General features: G+C 41.2%; 1 protein-coding gene across 2 annotated transcripts in view; it reads left to right on the top strand.

The window, feature by feature from the left end:
• SLC35F3 (solute carrier family 35 member F3) overlaps positions 1-20,259 on the top strand; it is a 171,184-nt gene that overhangs the window by 113,767 nt on the left and 37,158 nt on the right. For both annotated transcript variants that reach the window (XM_032683976.1, XM_032683977.1), the window contains one exon: positions 11,908-12,232. In XM_032683976.1, the coding sequence (XP_032539867.1) occupies positions 11,908-12,232 (325 nt within the window). The remainder of the gene's footprint in view (positions 1-11,907; positions 12,233-20,259) is intronic.

Below are 20,259 nucleotides of genomic sequence, written 5' to 3'. Positions count from 1 at the left end.
CCCTACTTAGAGCTACTTATTCCCATGCTTTCAGCACCAAGGATATAGCACATATAGCACATTTCCTCTGCACTGTTCTGTGAGGAATATTGAATATTGGTGATATTCAAAGTTGCTTATAAGGCAAATGACACCTCTCTGCTATCAGTTATTATGCATAAATGTATCAACTGAGTTGCCATGGAACCAGATTCTGCCACATGTTCAGCTGGAGTAACCATCACTGGAGTTGCAGGGAATTTGTGTAAATACAAATGAGAACTGAATTTGGCCTTTAATATATTTGCATGCCTGCAGGGAATTTATCACAAGCGTATCAACACTGTAATCACTTTAATAATAAATCTTTTTCACTTCTTTAGCAAGCACAAACTGAAGATCCCAAGCACAGCAAAAACTTTCATGACTGGCAGTCTGCTTCCTTAAGAGATGAGATTCTTATTATCCTCATTTTGCAGATGGAGCAGCCCAGAAACTGCAGAATGAAGCAACTTGCCTAAAAACAAGCAGCATATATTTTCACAAAGCTGGCAAGAAAAGACCTACAGCAGATAGGAATGGACCCCCAAAATTCCCACATATGTTTTCTGGCCACAGGAGAACCCTGTCATGAATGCAGATAGAGGTGGGAGAAGCCTTCTTTTTTGAAATCAGTGACTTCAGGTTCCTACTAAAGCATCCTTTTTGGGAAATATGCTCAAATGATGCATAAATATATCTCTGGATAAAACTGTGTAACTATTAGCTGATGGCATCTAAAGGTTTTGGTAGTCAGGCAACATTTGTTTGTACTTTGACTGAGCACTAGGGCAGATCCTCTGAAAATCTCACCCCAGACTTCACATCTGTAGAAGCAAGATTTGTGCCCACTGGTATTTTTCACATGAAAACCGTACATTATAGACATATGCAGTGCTTGTGTGTTCTAGAAAACAGAAGCAGGTGGAGAGCAGGAGAGGCCAGTGGTTTGGTGGCTCAGCCAGGGCTGTTGGTTTGTGTGTGCTTCCCCACTGAAGCAGCCTTGGAGGAATGCATGCTGGCTTCTGCATAAGTATTTAACTTGGAAAATGATCACTTTTGTTCAGGCTGTCTTTTTGCATAGAAGACATTCTTCAATGTGAACATTCACAATCAGGGCAGAGACCATCAAACCCCACCTTGTTCTTGCTCCATAGCTATGGTAGCAGCTTTCTCCTGCTCCTGACTGGAACTGGATGAAGGTGATGGTAATAAGTTTGTGTACAGGAATGAATGAGGGTGTAGGTTTGCTGTGTGTCTGCTTCTCCATGGTACCTCCCAGCATGCACTCTGTTACTACAGGGTAAAGATAATGTGAGTTACTCCCCTGATGGAAAAGAGGTACCCTCTTCCATGCTTACTGTGGGTACTGAGTGTTAAATGCACACGGGCAATAATTACACTCTGGCTTTGGCCCAGGGCAACTTTTGCCCAATATTCATATTCTTTGCAGTATTTTCAGTTAGCACAACAGCGTATTTAAGCAGATATCCAAGATCTTGTTCCAAGGCGTGAGGAGTTTCTTGTTGCATAACACCTGGCTCCCTTCCCAAATGGCACCATGCTTTCTTAGACATTAAACAGCCTCAAAATGAGCTCCTCTTAGCTGTGCTAGGCTTTCTCACTGGGGAGTCCCTCCAGCTCATCTTTTATCATGTCCCACTGGTTATTTTGCCTGCCATCTCACCTGTGCAAATATAAGCTATAGGTTTGGAGGTGACTCATTACTTCTACACTGTGTGTCCCTGCCTCAAATGATACAAAAATAAAATGAGACCATTTTGATGTTACTAAACTAATGCCAGAGTAGGAGTTTTAATGCATCACGAAGCAGAAAGATAAGTTATTAAAGATTTATGTAAGCTTCCTTATGTTAGGCTGAAATGAACCAATATGTAAACACTGTGGACAAACCATAGTTTCATTTACAGTGACAGAGCTTAAGAATGACAGCATCCATTGGATCATCTTCTCAGACGTCTTGTAGATCACAGACCATTACATTTCACCCACTTATCCCTAAATGAAGTAAAGGGCATTTGTAGTCATCTTAAATCAATTTAGGCATTTGCTCTCAAAAAATAAGCAGATTACTAATCCATCTATTTAATTATAGATTTCTCCCACGAGAAGCTGGAACAAGAACCAGTAGAAAATAAGTATTAAGTCACCAGAATTCATTATTCATTGTCTCCTGATTTCATTTTGTAATTCTTGTAAAAGAAATTTGTCCCTCTTTCCTAATGGCTGACAATTGTAAACAGTAGAATTTGTATCATAGAAGCAGCTCAGTGTAAGAGCTGGACTTCAGAAAAGATTAGTAGTTCAACATACAAGTCTGTGTTAGCTGAACATGTATTCCCCAGCACTTTCCCAGCAACAAGGCTCATATATAGGATTATTTATGTTGTTGCTTTCCTAGCACATTGTACTCATTATAGCACATTCACTTATATAGTAAGCAGCTCGTTGCACTTGGCTGGAGTACCATTGCCAACCTTTAGTCACAGCCCAGTTAATCTTTGTTAATTATAAACCATGAGATGCCACTGCAGACCTGGATAGCATCCTGCGGAAGCAGGAATTTGGCCAATAAAGAGTAGATTTACTTTGTAGTCTTCACTGAGTTTTGCTGACAGCCACTGCGGCATAAGATCAAAGGCAACAGAAAACAAGGTGTTTTTAGCAGTGCAGAGCTGGCTTGCTTTTAGGCAGAGCTGCCCACCAAATGTGTAGGCAACATGTATTGGAGAAACCATGTGCCACCTCCCATGTTAGCTGCTCAGTTCCAGAAACATGGATCCACTCTACCTGAACATAATGCAGGGGTACCCAGCCTGGAAAGTTTGTAAGTCCTACTCAAGACTTGAATTTTGACATGGGATCTAGCACCCTTTGGTTATACAGAAGTTATATGTTGACTCTTATGGAAGTAATAGGTTCCATTTTGTTCAGTATCACTATTTCTGGCCCCAAGCATCCTCAGTTAAAGAAAAAACCAAACAAGCATAAGCCTCATAAGCCTTGCAACTCAGTCATAGAGAGTACAGAAGTGAGGAAGTAAGAGCTAGAAATGGCTTTTCCACAATCGCCTCAAATTCCGTAGTGCAACTCTCAGCATGGATAATATTGTAAGTGTGGTTGAAAAAGGCATGAGTCTATTTTCTGTAGCTGATTGAAACAAGTGAAGAATAGTGGGTTGCTAAAGCCTATCTCATTAAAAACAGGAAGAGGCAAGTATCAGGGAGAAAATAGAAACTAGAATTTTTGCATGTCATGTATTTTTGCTCACAGTTATACTGAGTACCTCAGTGCCCACGTGGGTCTAGCCAAACCTAGAGTTTTTTTAAAGGAGACTCAGCTTTTGATGAGTTTGCTACTGAGGCCTAAGAAGGCATCTCTTCTTTCTTCCAGTAGATCTTTGAGCATGTGGGGACTTCTGTGGATATATGTGCATTACTCTAACCACTGTGAGCACACACAAGTCTATGTCATGTCCACATATCTGGTTATTGGTTGACAGAGAACAGGTGCTCCAACTATCTTGTTTTGAACTTAAGACCTAAGAAATGCATTGTGTTTAAGGTTCAATAGCAGGTTAATCCCTTAGCTTCTAGAACAATCAATTGGAGTTAGAATTCAGTATGCAAGAAACCAGTGGGTTACAGCAGTCTTCTGTCTAAAACTGTGCTTACTTGAAAGACAAGCAGCTCTGAATTTTTGAAAGTTCGGAAGAAAGAACATTGTCGTGTTTTTGATAAAATACAGTTAGCATAGCCTTCACTGTTAGTATGAATTCACTTACTTCCCTGTATATATGCACTGATGTAAATGTGCTCTTTATATTAGCGTAAGTAGTTGAATTCCCTTGGAGACAAAACTATTACTCAGGAAAGGCATGTAGCACTCAAATGCCTAGATAATTAATACAGTAGTTTCCTGCAGCGAACCCAGCCTGTTTTTTTATCATTTCTTAACTCTTTGTTCAGTCTGAAATTTGAACAGACTCTGATCAAAATTTTCCCAGAATACAGTTTTTGGTCATATCTGATTTTTGTGCTAATAGAAGTTCTGCTTCCGTAACTCCTCAAAGTAAGTGGTAAAACTCCCAGTGACGTCGTCAGGTAACTCAGTGTACGACTCAGTCCGATTTTTATTCAAGAAAGGAATGCAGAATAATATCAAGAATGCATAACTTATAATCAGGATTATTCTTTGCATGCTTTTATGGTGGTTACTTTCCAGTCCCACAATGCTGATACTGTAGTAAGTACCCAGTATCTTCCATTTTCGCTAGGGAGTCCAGTCATGAATTCTAATTAATCATAAAAAGGACAGTATTTAGGGGAACTCCCTACCTCACAAAATTCAAAGTAGAATGTCATATTTTAATAAGGTCAATTTGAATGCAGCACTTTTAATAGAATTTCTAAGCAGTTGCCTCTGAAGATAAATTAAATGGATTAAAGTCCAAATTGCTGCAATATGAAGGTGATAATTTTTCAGCTCTCTCTGTATCACTAACAAGAAACTATAATATATATTTTTGCAGAAAGCCTTGCTGGAGTATTTGACAGAGGAAGATAGGCATACATATGCTAGGGAGGAGAATTTGGCGTATCATCAGCAAACATGCAGATTATTTAATTTCAGCTCTTAGTAAGTTTAGGTATAATATTTAGCATAGGATAAAACAGGAATTATTGTATTATAACCATTAGTTATAAAAAACATTGTATCTGTGAGTAATACTTTAGGATATGGGAGTACCTGTTACAAGAAACTTAGGCCTATGTGGTACAGCGCTATCAGACGTATTTCCACAGCCAAGAGGACAAGAGAATCATCTTGACTGCCAATGAACCAATAGTCATATTTTCTGCCCTGCTGAAATTAAGGTGAGATGATCAGACAAGTTTGAATATCCTGCATAGATAATCATAGCACTTTACTTTTATAATTAGTTAATTTATACTATGAATTCCTGTAGCAAAAGAGGGTCTGAACTCAGAACGCTTTTTTCTTGCTTTGAGTTCATGGTCATGCAGTTTTCCTCATTTTCAGATATCTACATCCCTTATTCTGTAGCCTCTACCAAATTCAGACCTTCTGACCTAGTAGATTAATACCCTGGTTTTGTTCTTTAAAATAACTGTACTGTGGACTTTAAAACTATTTTCTGTATTGATTTATTCTTAATTTAGTCATGCCATTTCATGATCAAATTAAGTCAAATTATTTTTATCTGCTACTGTAAGAGCAAAATATTTAAAGAAAGTCCTTTAAACTTTCTCCGAATAGCATCTAAAAATGCATATGTGCAATGCTGTGTTGATGCAATATTCTCATTTAAAAACTGAGTTAATAAAGTTTTATGGAGTTTTGTCATTTTTCCATTATGTTACATTAATTGATATTCATTAAAAAATATAATACTGATCTTTTGGACCTTCAGCCGTGACCATGGTTGGAAAGTTAGTGAAATCTGAGCAAACCCAAAGTCATTGCAATGCTGAGTGTTGCAGTCCCACCCACCAGCCACCCACAGGGACTCACAGCTTTCCTGTAGGAATCCAAGAGCAGCTTTCTCAAAAATCACATACACAGCTGCCATATGAGGCCCAACCAGAGGTCTGTTGGGTCCTCCCTCCAGCTTGGTGGAATTGATCGGGAACATGTATTTTCTAGCCTGAGATTCATCTTGCCGAGTGTGGGTGTGCTGACAGCTGCAGTTTCCCCAGATGTAGGGGAAAAAAAATTCTCTTTTTTTTCTGCTTTGTAACTAGTAATTTTTGGCAGTTATTTTGCTTTTTTGGCTGTTCTTGAAACACTGAGTTGCCCTTTTCCATGGAGCAGCCTGTGAAGAGCTCAGGATCCCTGGTGGCAGTGGCCAGAGCACATCACTGAGTGTACAGCATGTGGGTAGTTTGCTCCCACCTGCACCTCTCTGTCAGCACACTTCTCCATCTGTTGATTTATGACCCAGTCACGTAGCCTGTCAACCTCCACAGCTGGCCATTGCCCTCGCTAACCTACCTAGTTTCACATTGTTAGGAAAATTTGTTTCCTCCTTTGGTCAGGTTACCTGTGCTTAATGGTGGAGAGTGCAGGTCCCACAGCAGACCTCTGCATAGCTTTGTCCACTTCCCCTATTGCTGTATTTACTCCTCACTGGTTTCCTATCTTGCACTGAGCCTTTTATCCATTCCAACACCACCTCTGTCTGCGTATTTTCTGTAAGGCCCTTTGGAGTGAGATTTTATCAGAAGCCTCTTAAAAATCTAAAAGGGTACCTGCACCTCCTTTATTGATGTGCCTGTGGACCACCGTCAGAGAACACTGGTGAGGCTGTAGGATGAATCATCCAGTTTGCCCAGTAGATAATGCCGAGCAGAGACCTGGGCTTTGTTCCATCTAAGATGCCCGTCCCTAACTATTACTCACTCTCTTTAGTGCTTACCAGTCTGTTTCAGAGCTGAGTTGGCAGCTAAGTGGCTGAAACTTTTCCTTCAAAAACTGGAGGTGGAGTGTGTGCTCCTCTTCAGTAGCTCAGTGCATAAAGCAGCCTTCTACCCCGCTGCTAGAAGGAAGTGCCCTAACCCACAGGCCCTCCGACGCCAGGGGAACCCAGATATCAGCAAAGCTGGTCTGCTCAGAATAGAAGACATACTTATTTATTGGGAAAGCATGAATTGAGGAGGTCATTTACCCAGAGGAGAAAAAGTGAGGCTCTAGGCCTTTTTCCAGTGACTACCTGATACAGAATGAAAATATTTCTTGGAGGTGACCCCTAAAATGAGAGATGGAAACTTTCAAATGTGTCTTTGAATCCTGACAGGGTCTGTGTGTAAGAGAGGCACTTGGGTGTTAGGAATCATGGTGCTTTGGGATGCCCAGGAACATATTCTTTGGCATCTGATGAGCTCTAGGGGGATTGGGAGAAGGATGCAGCTGGTATAAGCAGCTTTGGCAAAGCTAAAGGTAATTTGGAGAGGGAGGTAATGTCCCTTGATGCAGAAGTTAGGCTGTGCGTGCTCTCATTACTGATCTGTGCAGGAAAGTTGATACATGGGATTACTGGGTTCCAAAATGAAATATTAACAGTTCCTTAAAAACAGCTACCAGGATGACCTGTGAAAGGAGAGGTTATCATTGACAATGGCACAAAAAAGCTGCACTAGCTATTAGGTGATCTGCCAGGTGACAAGTGAGACCCTACCACCTCCTCACTCTTTAACCTGACCGACTGTGAAGAAAATACCTGGACAACATATCTGAATAAATACTAACATTTCAGATTTAGACAACTGCAATGGCAATTAGAGACATAAATCACTTCATGGATTTGGTATTTCATGTCCTCTTTACAGGAAGATGCCTCCTCTGGTTTTTAACAGCTTAGTTTAAAAATCCTGAACATCAAAATAATTCATCGTTAGTGTGGTAGTCAGGAATGGGATAAAAACAAAATCTGAGGAGTTTGTGAGTCTGCTACTGAGGCAAATAATGTTGTGCGTTGAGAAAACCACCATCAGAAGTCATCATGTCTGTTCTCAGGTGTGTTGGAACTAATTGTCTCCCGCTGATCTCTCCATGTAGTAATTATTGGGTGAAGAAAAGGTCACCCAGCATTCAAAGCTCTGAGAATACACCTTGGTTAGTGTCCAGCTCTGATTCCCCTGCATGTCACGGGATTCTAGAACTCTAACCACGCTGAGAATCAGGCACTGTCTTACAGGACTTGCCTCAGCTCTCTCTCCTCTCTATGATAAGCATATATTTCTGCAAGCTCTACAAACTTGTTCTGTGCAATGCTCAAGCAGTTACAAAACATCTGAGAGGCTGCTTAAGTTGAAACACATTCATAGCCTGGAGAAGCTGGCAGAGTTGTGCATTATCATTAGGTACATGTTTTGGTCCCTAATAGATAGGAGCTTGGTCTGTAAGGGTCACTTTCTCACTCTGAAGGGTTGACAAGGGCACCCAGCACTTGTGAAATACTCCTTCCACTCATTTGCTGACTAGCTGACAACAGCTGAAGCAGATCACTGATGACAGCTAAATATGTTTATGTGGTGCTGCACAGCTCTGAGTCCACCAGTGCTGTCTGTGGTGGCTTTACTATTTGTTCTTGACAGCAGTGGTGGAGAGATGGGACTCATCTCACTCGGCTTCAGACACCCACACAGGAGACACCTACTTCAAGCTTATTGCCCCAGACTGTTTAGAGCTGGTGGAGAGAAACAAGCACTCAGAAAGGATGATTCATCTGGCTTGTTTTAATCGTCTACTTTAGGAGATAAATCGTGCTATGGAAATGTCTTTTTTCTGTCTACTAACTATGCAGAAAGTGTAAATCACTGTCTCAGATACACAAGTCTGCGCAGCAGATGTCTCAAACTGAGAAGATGAACACCACCTTTGGTTTTATCAGTGTCGTATTTTTAACATGCACATTGAGGCACAGTGTGGTCCTACAGTAAGCCTTTAGCTGCCTAGCTATGCACAGGAGTCTTAAGACTCTTGTCCATGCTTTTGAAGAGGTCTGGACAAGCTATTTTAAAGTGTTAGAGAGTGAGCAGCTTTTCAACCAGTGTGGGTTTGATGTCACCCCATCTACACACCTGCGGTTTCATTGAGGAGAATGTTCCCAGTGGAGACACAGGGACTAGGCAGGGCAAACTACATCTCTGGGTGTCGCGTGTGCCAACTGGCAGACAAGTGCCCCACATGGTAAATGACAGGATGAGACCACATGGGTGTATATCATCTGTAGCATCCATCATATCCAAAGAGAATCCGGCTTTTGGTAGCAGATTGTGTCCCAGATATCCTTCAGGACAGTACCACATCTAGTGGAAAAGGCTGTGCCCATTTGGCTTCTAGCCCTCCGGCAGCACAAGAAATCATGAGGGCGCAATACAGTTTCACTGACAGATATTACAAGTCTCTGCTTATAACTGTTAATCACCAGGACAGTGATTTTTACCCATATCATCATGACACCCATCGTGTCTGGAATGAGTTTTTACCCACTCCAGCATGTAAATGCAGGAAAAGAATGAGCATCCCTAGAAATTTAACCCTTGAGGTGCAAGATCACTTTAGAAGTGATACATGAAGTATTGTCTGTTGCTGAAAATGAATGTTTCTGTTGATGTGTTTAACACAAAACTAAATATAACTGGATAAGTAATTTTGCCTGTGTAGCAGAGAAGACATCAGTGAAATTTAGCTATAGGGAATAATTGCCAGGGAATAGAGTTTAAAGGCAGTGATGATATTCATGCAAGCTGTCCAGGTGAACGGCTGGGTTCCTGCGTATGTGCACAGTACAAGGGGGACCAGGGCGGGTGGCTTCAGCCCTTGATGGGGCGAAGATCTTCTCTACAGTGTCTGCAATGGGCTGTCTATCAACACTGTATTATTGGATGTTGAGTGTCTGGTGCATCAGACGGTATAGCTGTGAGTTCCCCCCTTCTCAGGGACTGCCAAGACTACTGGTATCTTGCTGTCTCAGTGATCATGATCGATTTATATTTTAGAAAAAATAATACAGCTTCAGTGTTGATTCAGAGCACCTACTCATCTTGAGATCTCATATACCCTAGTGGCTTAAGGCGTGTTCCCTCATGTCGATGTCTTCAGCAGGAGTGGTTTAAATCCTGGTTTCCTGTTTCCTAGGGGAATAACTGCAGAAAGACGAGCATGGCAGATACTCCACTGGCTGTCTTCTAGAAGGAGGAACATTTTTGCCTACCTCTCCAAGTAGTTTCAGAAATGTAAACTCTGAGTGCAGTTGCATTGCCACAGAGGCACAAACTCCTCCTAAGCTCATTTGGCACCCTGGCTGCATGGATTCACTTTTTCCTGTGCCCAGAAATCCTGATGGTCCATGGGAAGGATGCTGGAGTTTGTTAGACTGTGTGAAGTGTTTGGTGTTGCAGTGACAACGTCCAGCAGAAAATCTCGAGAGGAAGGAAAAAATTCAGTGATCATTGAGCGATGGACAGCAAAGAGAGTGCTGGCAGCTGCCCATTACATGGTGCGGTTAAAAGAAATGAGTGTACTATTGTTTGGTAAACTGAACCCTGGCTGGCTGTGCAGCAAGTGAGACAAGAAGCATTAGTTACAAGAAATGTATTACTAAGAAAATGCATTAGAATTATTTTATATGAGCTAAGGGTTCACAGGCAGTATTTTTTCAGTTCTAGCTTCTTTTAACATTTGGCAGATAGCTTGTAACCTTTCTATTGTGTGTTTAATACAAGGTCACATTAACTTTGAACAGTTCATTGGCCTGCTGGTGCATCTTCTGTTATGTGGGAGGCTGCCCAGACAATCTTATATTGAAAACTGAAATAGGCTGAGAGATTAGCAAGATTCCATCTCTCTCAAAGCCTCTCAGAAGGGCTAGATGTTTATGCTTTGAGTGCTGTACACTCTGTCAAACAGAGACCACGGTTTCCCTGTTATAAAATACTACTTTACTGGGCAAACTAGTGGTGCTCTTAGCTCAGATCATGCATTCCTTATCTGTAAAGAAATAACTAAATAGTTCTTTCCATAGAAAGAAACCTTTTCTTTCATAATGTATTAGTTCATGTAAATACAAACTTAGGTTAACCTGAAATAAGAGGTTTTAAGAGATTTTCCATTCCAAATACTAGTTCTCACCAAGATAGGGAAGGATTTTTTTTTGTGTGTGGATCTCTCTTAGTCTGCCTTGAATATATATAAATGTTGGCAATAATATTGTCCTGGCTGTAAATGTTTTCGTCTTTCAATGCGTGCAGTGACTTCCAGGCACTTTTGAAGCTGTAGATTCCTGGATTTCAACATGAATTACTGTTATATCCTCCTTCAAGTGAATGGACCAACTAAACTGAAGTCAACCTGTAGAAGAAATAACTGCTGAGTGTTGCATGTGGGTGACTGACAATTGTAGCGGGTGTTGAATGGGGTGAATTTAAGAAAGACAGGTAGAGAGCCCTAAAGGCAGTGGCCTACTGCTGAGGTCTGTCAGCACATTTTGATCTCTGTGAGAACTGAACCACCTAACCTCACTTTGCTCATTCGTTCACAAGCAGAATATGTTATCTACTGATAGTAGATATAGCCCTGTTATAGCAGGGCTATAACAATTTGTGTTTAAGGATGTAATGGGGAAGGTTTTTTTAGGAGAAAAATTTCCAGCAGCATGCTAGGCTCAGTTATAACAGGGCAAAGCTCCAGTCCAGTCTCATTTGGTGCAGGACTCGAGCTCAAAAATGTTAGAGTTGCCTGGTCAGAGATAGACTTCAGGGCAGCCCGTGGGTTGCCATCTGGCTACAGTGTCAGGAGACCTGTTTTTCTAGGTATCACTGAAATGTCTGGTGATCTAATTCAGTATTAATCGTGCTACTTACGTTGCAGTGATTGTGCATAACTTCAAGATTAAATACATTGTCCCCCCTCTCCTTTTAAGAAACACCACATTCCACAAACTGCCCATTTCCACATTTTCCAAGACAGTAACAATTTCAAGTGTTGTTGTAATCCCCTTTATTAAACTCAATACCATATTTTTCATTCATTTACACATCCTAACACCAGGAGTTTAAGTGGTGTGTTAAGCCTTTCTATGTACATCAAAGCAACATGTAATTTTCATTTCCATTTTACCCAGTGGCTTCTAAATCTAGAGGTGATAATTGTTATTTGCATTCTAATTATGCCTCAGTTGAACCAGAGGCTTTGCAATGATCTAAAAACAAAGGACATTTTGTGGCAGGATCTGGTGCGTTCTTTTGCTCGTAAAGCTCCACATGACTTGAGAAGGGCCTAAGATTTGAAAACTAAAATGTAGGATGGATTTCCTTAGTAAGCCATGTGTTTTCTTCTCCCCAGGGGATGAGCGCTCCCGGGAGTCTCCAGCCCCAGCTGAAGCACAGATGCAAGCTGGGGCGGAAGGCGGTGGAAGGGTGAACCGCTGTTGCTGGAAATGCTCCGTGACACAACTCAAGAAGATTTTCTGGGGTGTGGCCGTGGTCCTGGGTGTCTGCTCCTCTTGGTCAGGTTCAACCCAGCTAGCAAAATTGACCTTTAAGAAATTCGACGCACCCTTTACTCTAACATGGTTTGCAACAAACTGGAACTTTTTATTCTTTCCTTTGTATTATCTTGGACATGTTTTTAAGTCAGCTGAAAAGCAGTCTCCAAAGCAAAGATACAGGTATGGAAACTTTTGTTTTTAATCTTGTGGCTCTTGCATGCTGCTCTACATTTAGCAGACGTTTTGTTCAAATCAGTCAATTAAATTGAACTTGTGTTTGCTTTCCTCTCCAGGTTTGTTAAAGGATGGACTGAGTTCATTGTGTGTCCTATGCTAGGTGCTATGTTTTAATTCCTAATATGATTTCACTCCAACAGTGAGAAATCCAGATTTATTTCCAACACATAGAAATCATGTAATGAAAGTCCACATTTTCTGCAATTATTTTTCAAGAGTTTTCTGTTCTAAACCTCTGCAAACATAATTTTTTTAATTAATATCTCCTTCCCCTACCCACAGCTAACTTCTGTGGCAGCCTCTGAATAAGCTAAGTAAGCTTTTCTTTTCCAAACTTGGGACTAGAGCAGGGCCTTGAATAGCTGAGTGAAAAGTGCTGCAGTATTTTCCTGGCACTATGCCCCTGACATCAAAGGCCAAGCTCTGATCCCAGTTAAACTTGAGCTGTTGTGTTTATTTCCGGGAGGAAGCACAGTCATAACCAAAGGCAGCACTTTGTCTTCAGCACACCTTGTCTTTATAGCAAGCCAAACCCACAAAGCCTGAGGCACTCATGGAAAGCCCTGAGTGCCCGTCCACTGTGAGGGGCTGAGGATGCTCTGGCTGCATGAAGGATTGCCTCTCAGTGAGTGCTCCCTCAGCTCGGCTCAGCTCAGCTCAGCTCGTTTTGGCCTGAGAGGTGTCTGGGACAGATGGAATGACTCAGCCATCAAGATGTCCCATGTCAGAGAGCCTCCCCGATACGTGGAAGGATGTGAACAACGTTTTCCCCTTCTGTTACACAGTGGGGCTCATAGCCTTTTAATGAAGTAGCTCAGAAAAGTAAACAGTAAGAAGTACACATTTCTCAGCTCCCAGCTGCGCAACAGCAAGGTGGAAACTTACTGCAGGAAGAATCTACCAGGCTACTGCTGAGATTTTGCTGCTCAGCCATCATTACAGTTTCCTCATCTTCTGAATAATTTGGGGCTGCAGATAAAGGATATCACCATCCACTGCAGACTCTAGAGCAGTATCCAGAAGTTTTAAAGGCATCTTTATAAGATGTCATGTTTCCTGCGCTTTAGTCTTCAGGTTGTATTTGTTGTTTACTCCACAGCAAAGTTGCTTCCTTCAGAGATGAGAGGAGTATGAAGGTTAAAGAAAGCTACAGTTTAATCTGAAAACAGTAACAAAATCTAGCCCAAAAGCAGCTACCTTTTGTTTCTTTGTTTTTAAGTATTTTTCTTCCCAGCTGCTCTCAGATAATGGTTTAAATACTGCTGAATTCTGGGGTGAGCGGTTGTGGTTTGCCAGATCCCTGGGGTTAAAACCAGAGCATTATACTCTTTGTTCCTGCAGTAAATTGATACGGTTGGTAGTTTTATGTCTTCCATTTAATTAAATGATGGCTGAGTTGAAGAGCAGGTGCAAGCCCTGCAGCCTATTTGGGATGCAGGGGAACATGATTAGCAGTAAGCTTGCCCAGGCTTAGTAAAGACTGTGCATTTGTGTATCTGACCAGCAGATTGAATAGGTTAACTTACAGAGTTTTTTCTGGGTGTCACGGTAGACTTGTGCATTTGGAGATATGGCTGTGGTTCCTAGCTTTGCTGCAGATTTGTTCCATGGTTTGGAGCAAGTCACTGCAGATCTCTGATTTTCTTGTACTCTCTGTTCTTTTGGATGAGAAAGTCCTTTAGGGAGGAGGGAGGACTGCCCCTTACCATATGTTTTCATAGTGTCTGCCTCAGCATGTCCACTGTCTACACTGAGACCTTTCAGTGGTGCTGCACTAAGAGTTACAGTGAAAAGAATTACGATTCATCTGCTTTCCCCGTTACAGCTGAGATGTCACATGCATGTACATCAGAAAACCCAAGCATTGAGTTCCAGTCTTTCCTCTTAATTATTCCTCCTTTTTGCATATTATGTGTGCAAATATAGAGAGAAAGACATATACAGAGACTTTGCAGCTCTATATGAGGCAGCACCATCTTCAGGAAAGCTCCAGGTGTGGTTGGACACGTTAGATAGACATTTCGTGGACTTCTGGATAGTTAAAAGAAGACAATTCTGACCTGGAGCTGTAAAGAAACTGGCATAATCACTTTCTGCTGCTTTTATCCTTCGCTTCCATCTGTATTTTATATATTTTCTGAGCTCTCTGGCAGGAATTTAAATGAGATAAATGAAAAGTTGGTAGTGGGAGATGGTGAAAATATGATATCTAATTCACTTTAGCAGTGAAGCAGTAAAGGAAGAGATTCTCAGATCTTGCCTACACAGGTTACTAAAATCCACAGGCACCTGGTGACTTTTGGCCACAAAGCTCCCCAAGGACACCTGCGCAGCCACCTCCTCCTCAGCAGGGCTGGGCAGCTCAGCCTCCCCTCCATGTGGCACAGGCAGTGCCTTCACACTGCTCCTTCCTCAGGACACCAGACCCAGCAGGTGTGCTTTGGGATACCTCCCTGTACAGTTACAGAGCATGTAAAGAACAGCAACCACTAGGAAAAATATACAGAAGAGGGATCATAAAATGTAGCAACAGTGAATAGATTATATGGTTTATTATGGTTTTAAAATTTCTGTTGTATCAGACCAGTATGTATGCTATGCTGTAAATGCATGAATTTTTATGTTTTGTAGTCTCATGGACAAACATATCTGTCGTGGACATGAACCAAACTACACAGATTTTTTTTTTCCCCCTTAGGTAAAATAGTAGTAAATTTGCAACCAAAATTTTATAGTGGTACATTGAATGCAAGAGCAGGTTTATTCAGTTTCTTTATAAGATTTTGAGTATTAGGCCACAAGCAAAGTATTTATTAAGGATTTATGATTGACCCATATTGCATGGTAAGGAGCTTTCTGTTTAAGCTGAAGTAGACTATCAGTTGTGTCCACAACATGGGGAGAGAGTCACTCTTCAAAGCAAACCAGAACTCATGCATTCACATGCTCGCTGTGCAGCTCCATCAAATGCCAGAGTTGTGCCTTATTGTAGACAGCTCAGGAAGAACTTCTCCCGTGGTTGCTACCAAGGATGTCATGCCCTGTGGCACGGAGCTGCATGTGCAGGAGTGGTAAAAGAGCTCTGGCAGGCCACAGAAGAGCATGCCAGGTTCAGCTCACTAGCTTAAAATAAAATTATTATAACTAAATTATTATTCATTTCAACCATTGTCCAGTCCAGAAATAGCACATGCAATGATTTATGCACCTAATGGATCATTTAAGAGTACTTCATAGTTTTTGCTTCCAAACTGCTTTATAGAATGACACATTTAATCTGATGTGCTATCCTTCATCACACCTACATTATTAATTTATGAGGTAACATAAATTAAAAGCACTAGGGCTTAAAACACCCTGGCTACATGAAAGATTAAATTAAAACCTCTGTAAGATATTGCTTAGCTTTCCATATCTTTAGGCAGGACAAAACACACCTTTTATAAAGATTGACCCTGTGTGTGCCAGCTGGGGGAATAACAGAGGGATACATTCACATTTTAGAGGGAGAATACCTCAGAAAGCCTGTTTATTTTGATGGTATGGTCTTACCAAATGATTTTTTGAGAAAGAAAGGACAGGACTTTCAGGAATGGTTTGCGTGATTATTTATTTGTTTGTTTATCATTTAGATCTTGCTTTTATTTCATAAAGCATTAGGACTAAAGAAAAAACCAGAAACTAGAACTAAATGTCTTCTCAAACTTGAATGTACCTAATGTGTTGGGTGAATGAATCATCACACATACCTGCTCTGATCTGCAACTATGTTTGAATATATTTTAGAATGTTCTTTTTCACTGAATCATAGTTTTTTCTCTGTACTACCCCCAAATTAGCTGCCACTAATTCTTAAGAATTTGAAGGTTTTTCTTTGAAAATAAAGAAAAAAGTTGCAAGTATCACCAAAGTATTGTTATGCCCTTGAACCTGAACAAAAATACTGGTGCAACAATGGTAGAGGACTAATGTAGTAATCATTCTGATTCACCAGCTCATTGAGTTCACAAGAGTCACTTTTGATTTATATGCATATGGGCTCAGAATCAAGATTCGGCTCTTCAGTGGCCACAAAGTTGCAGTGTCATAGCTTCACTTGAGGTCCTAGAGAATGTGAACCAGTTTCTAAATGTGTTTCACATGTGTTTCTCCTACCATGGAAGAGACAAGACACTAGCCCAGCACACCTAGTAATTCAAGGAGTTGAGTCCTGACTCATATGAACATGCAACTCACTGCACCATGGGTACTGCCCTCCTCTTCTGCAGCAGGCAGAGAACCCTGCCACGCAGCACTGGTAACCAATGCCCTGGCCACAATGAAACTCTAAGGGGAAGGAAGGTCAGAGCCTGATTTGGTGTGACTGGATGCATTTTTACTCTTGATTTTCCTTGTTTTGTGTTCATGAGTGTCTCTTACCCAGCAGCATTAAAATGTTGCAGTGTGGTTAACTTTTGGCATCCTACTGATTTGTATTACTACTTAGGTGGGAGCTTCACCACCAGAGCAAACAGCATTAAGAGACTCATAAATAAGCTACGGAGGCATTAAGACATGACAAGTGCAAGTGTTTTTAGCAAATGTCACCCAATGAAGCATGTTTTCTTTCAAAAAACTTCAGTTTATAAACTCTTAATTGTCTAATTCAGTACATTATTTTTAAAATAATACCTATTTACTTTGTGTTCCTCAAAATAAAATCACTTCACAACTCAAGTTCACATTCACTTCTTGGGGAAAATAAAAATAATAATTAGGAAAACCAACTAAAGAACAAAATGAACCATTGAAATTCTTACCTGAGTTAGACAGATAAGAGTTAGGAGTAACTCCAGATTAAATCAGTTTGATCTTTGGAGCAATCTGTCAGGACTTACCTTTGTGCTTGGTATCGAAGCGATTAATTAAAAGAAGATGTGGCTATCATGCAAGAGGTTTATGGTATTCGTAGTCATCTCTCTCTCCCACAGTTGTCCAAGCTGCTGGTGGTGTTGTGTTTTTGATGGACCACTGTATCACCTTTCAGACTGCTTTCAGTGAATCTGCTCATTTCTTCCAGGGGTTCTAGCTGAAGACAAGGTCAAATTGTACAGTTAGCAAGTAGTAGCATTAGTGAAACCTTCTGCTGGAACAGTGTGGTGCTTTTGGTAGTGGCAGTGCTGGTGGACATCTGTCATGGAGCATTCATTTGAGCTTAGCTCAAATGAAGCCCAAGCCACAGAGCTCACGGTGATGCTGTTGTAAAGTTCTGTTTCTCAAGTGAAGTAGTTCTCTCTTCCTGATGAAACCTGTGGTAGCTGCTGTTTCTTTCCTTTGGAAAAGGAAAGCGTGTCCCCATGGGGTGTGGGATAGGTGTGCTGCCACCCCACAAGTGTTCTGAAGATGGCTTTTCACTGCTGACTTGCCATAATACAGCCTTGCTGCACAATTGCCAGATGATTGCATAAGTCGTCATTTCAGCAGCTTCCTTGGGGAGCCTTGTTTTCTTAGGTGATTAAAGATTAATGTCATGGTTTCTTGCTCATAAAGTCTCCCGAAAACCAAAAATTTCTCAGCCAGCTGTCAAAAATATGCTCTACGGGCTGCCTGTTCTTGAGAAAATAACAGATCCAGAGTTTTTCTAGAGTAGCCTCCTGTTCACATCAGTCTCCTCTACACCCTGAAGACAGTACCAGGGGTTAGATTAGGGAGGAAATGCGGCACAGCTAGCTTCTCAGTGTCATACTGGATATTCCAGCACTGCTGGCTTGAAGCTGAATGCCTGATTTCCCCCCAGAATGCATGGGGAGAACAAACATCTACAGCAGAAACACAAATGTGAGGCATATAATGTAAACAGCAGGAAAGGGTGAGGGGGAAAGAGAAAAGCTATTGGTCAAACTCACTGTTGTTGGGTGCCCTCCACCTTCGCAGAGTCTGGCACGTAACTAGAACTGAGATGCTCCTCCTCTTGATGTCTTCCATTGAAAAGCCTAAAAATCTGCTCCTGGACCGTGGTGGAGGAGGTAGTTTTTCTCTCCCTCAAATGGATAGTATGGGAGCTTGGTACCTACATTAGACTCATGATGTGAGTGGCTGGCAGAAAGCCACAAAATTAATGCCTAAGTCCTAACTTCTCTGGAGGTGGCTTTCACAATGGTAAGCCTGTATGGTGGGCTCAGAAACGTAAAGGTGGCATTTATATGCTTACCTCCCTTTCTAAACCTACCCCAGCTTTTACATCTCCTGGAAATACCTTGAAGAGATTTCCTTTAAAATTCTGTTTGACTAGTTTGCTAATTCCTTCTATTCAAGTAGCTAGCAATGTTTCTGAGAGCTTGTGTCTAAGCTTTTGTGAGAAAATGGTCATGGGTCCTTCTTTAGGAAACCAGTCCTTTCTAATTTAGCCTCACAGTTTATACTTGGAGTTTGCATTTATTTTTCAGACCATGATGTTCTGGAAAGCTCTTAACATTCGTGTCCTGTAAAAAGCTTTCCCTTAATCGGAAGATCCTTCATCTCTTGAGAATCACTTCTTCTGGGCCTTTAGACCTTTGTGAAATGTTAATTGAGAATAAAAATTGCGTACTTCCTGAACAGGAGAAACCCATGTTCTTTAATCTTCAGACTGGTTTGCAAAATCATTCCAAGGATGATTGAATTAAGTGGTGTCCTGTAATTTTTGTCTTGTTGTTCCATTAATTTTTTCTTCTCTGCTGTGGCTTGAACAGATGCTCTAAAATAATTACATTATCTGCCTCCTACGAGGTAACAGTGCTTGAGGCAAGGACTAGAAAGAGAAGTAATTGTTCTTGATACCTGCAGACAGGGCGTGTGATATGAAACAATGTATTTATGTAATGGCTTTTGCTTGGAAAAAAATATGGTGTCTTGCAGCACTGAATGATCTCTGGTCAGTAGTTAAACTGCATTTCATTAACAATGCCTCTGGTTAATAAAGCAAGCTGCCAACTTCCATATTGCTAGGGCTTTTCCCAGGAGACCTCAAGAGCAAATCCACCTGTGCTGATCTAATGTCTCTGCGCTGACTGCGACCATGGAACAAAAGCAAGCCAGGCTGATGGGACCTTGGTCACCTCCTTCCTTTCCTGCCTCTAGGCATGACCTGTGCACACAAACAGAAAAGCAGCTGCATTTGATGGCTGATAAAGGAAAAAAAGGGCAGGGAAAAGAGTGTATGATCATGTTTACTGCATAGAGAAAGAAGGTGAAAGCTGAGGATTTGCTTTTTTTCCCAATCAACATAACATGGAAGAAGATCTCGCAGATGGTCTTTTTGCGGAATGTATTTTACCTTGGTCACCATACGAAGTGACCCCTAGTGCACAAACTCAATGAATAGGAACTATCCTGGACAGATTCTCCATAGTGTTTACAACAGCAACAAAAACAACAACAACAAAAAAACCAGGAAAGAGTGATAAGGAATTCTGCATGTTTTTTTCCCAGCCCAGATCTATGTCAAAATATCTTGAAGGCATCTACCTTTAAAGCTGCTTTAAAAAAGGAAAGTGCATGTATGGCAACAGACTGTGTAGCTATAATTAACAGCTCTCAATAAAGACAGATGATATAGAGAGAAGTGTTGGAGGCTGGCAGTACTACAGAAGTGGAAAAAACCTTTTTGTCCAGCTGCCTAGTGGTTATGGATTGTGTCCAGATTTCCCAGGATTGTTTGTGTTTGTGTGAAAAGGCAGCTTCGTATAAATGCACACGTACCTGGCTGAGGATCTTGTTTAGTCCAGGTCTCCAGGAGTTGGCCACCTTTGCTTATTAGGCAAAGCTGTAACTGGTAAAAAGGGAGAAACAGATAAAGGTGAAGGATGGCAGCAACATAGATATATGAACAGAGCATCATAAATTGAAAAATCCTGTCAAGCAGCTACCTAATGTTGTCTGTGAACGTTCATGGGGGGAAGGCTTGGAGGGAAATAATGTTGAAGGGCAGACTGGTTCATATATGTACTCAC

This window comes from Chiroxiphia lanceolata, chromosome 3, assembly GCF_009829145.1.
Source record: "Chiroxiphia lanceolata isolate bChiLan1 chromosome 3, bChiLan1.pri, whole genome shotgun sequence".
Lineage (NCBI taxonomy): Eukaryota > Metazoa > Chordata > Aves > Passeriformes > Pipridae > Chiroxiphia > Chiroxiphia lanceolata.
The sequence above is the reverse complement of the archived record's forward strand: the minus strand, read 5'-3'. Positions and strand labels throughout refer to the sequence as shown.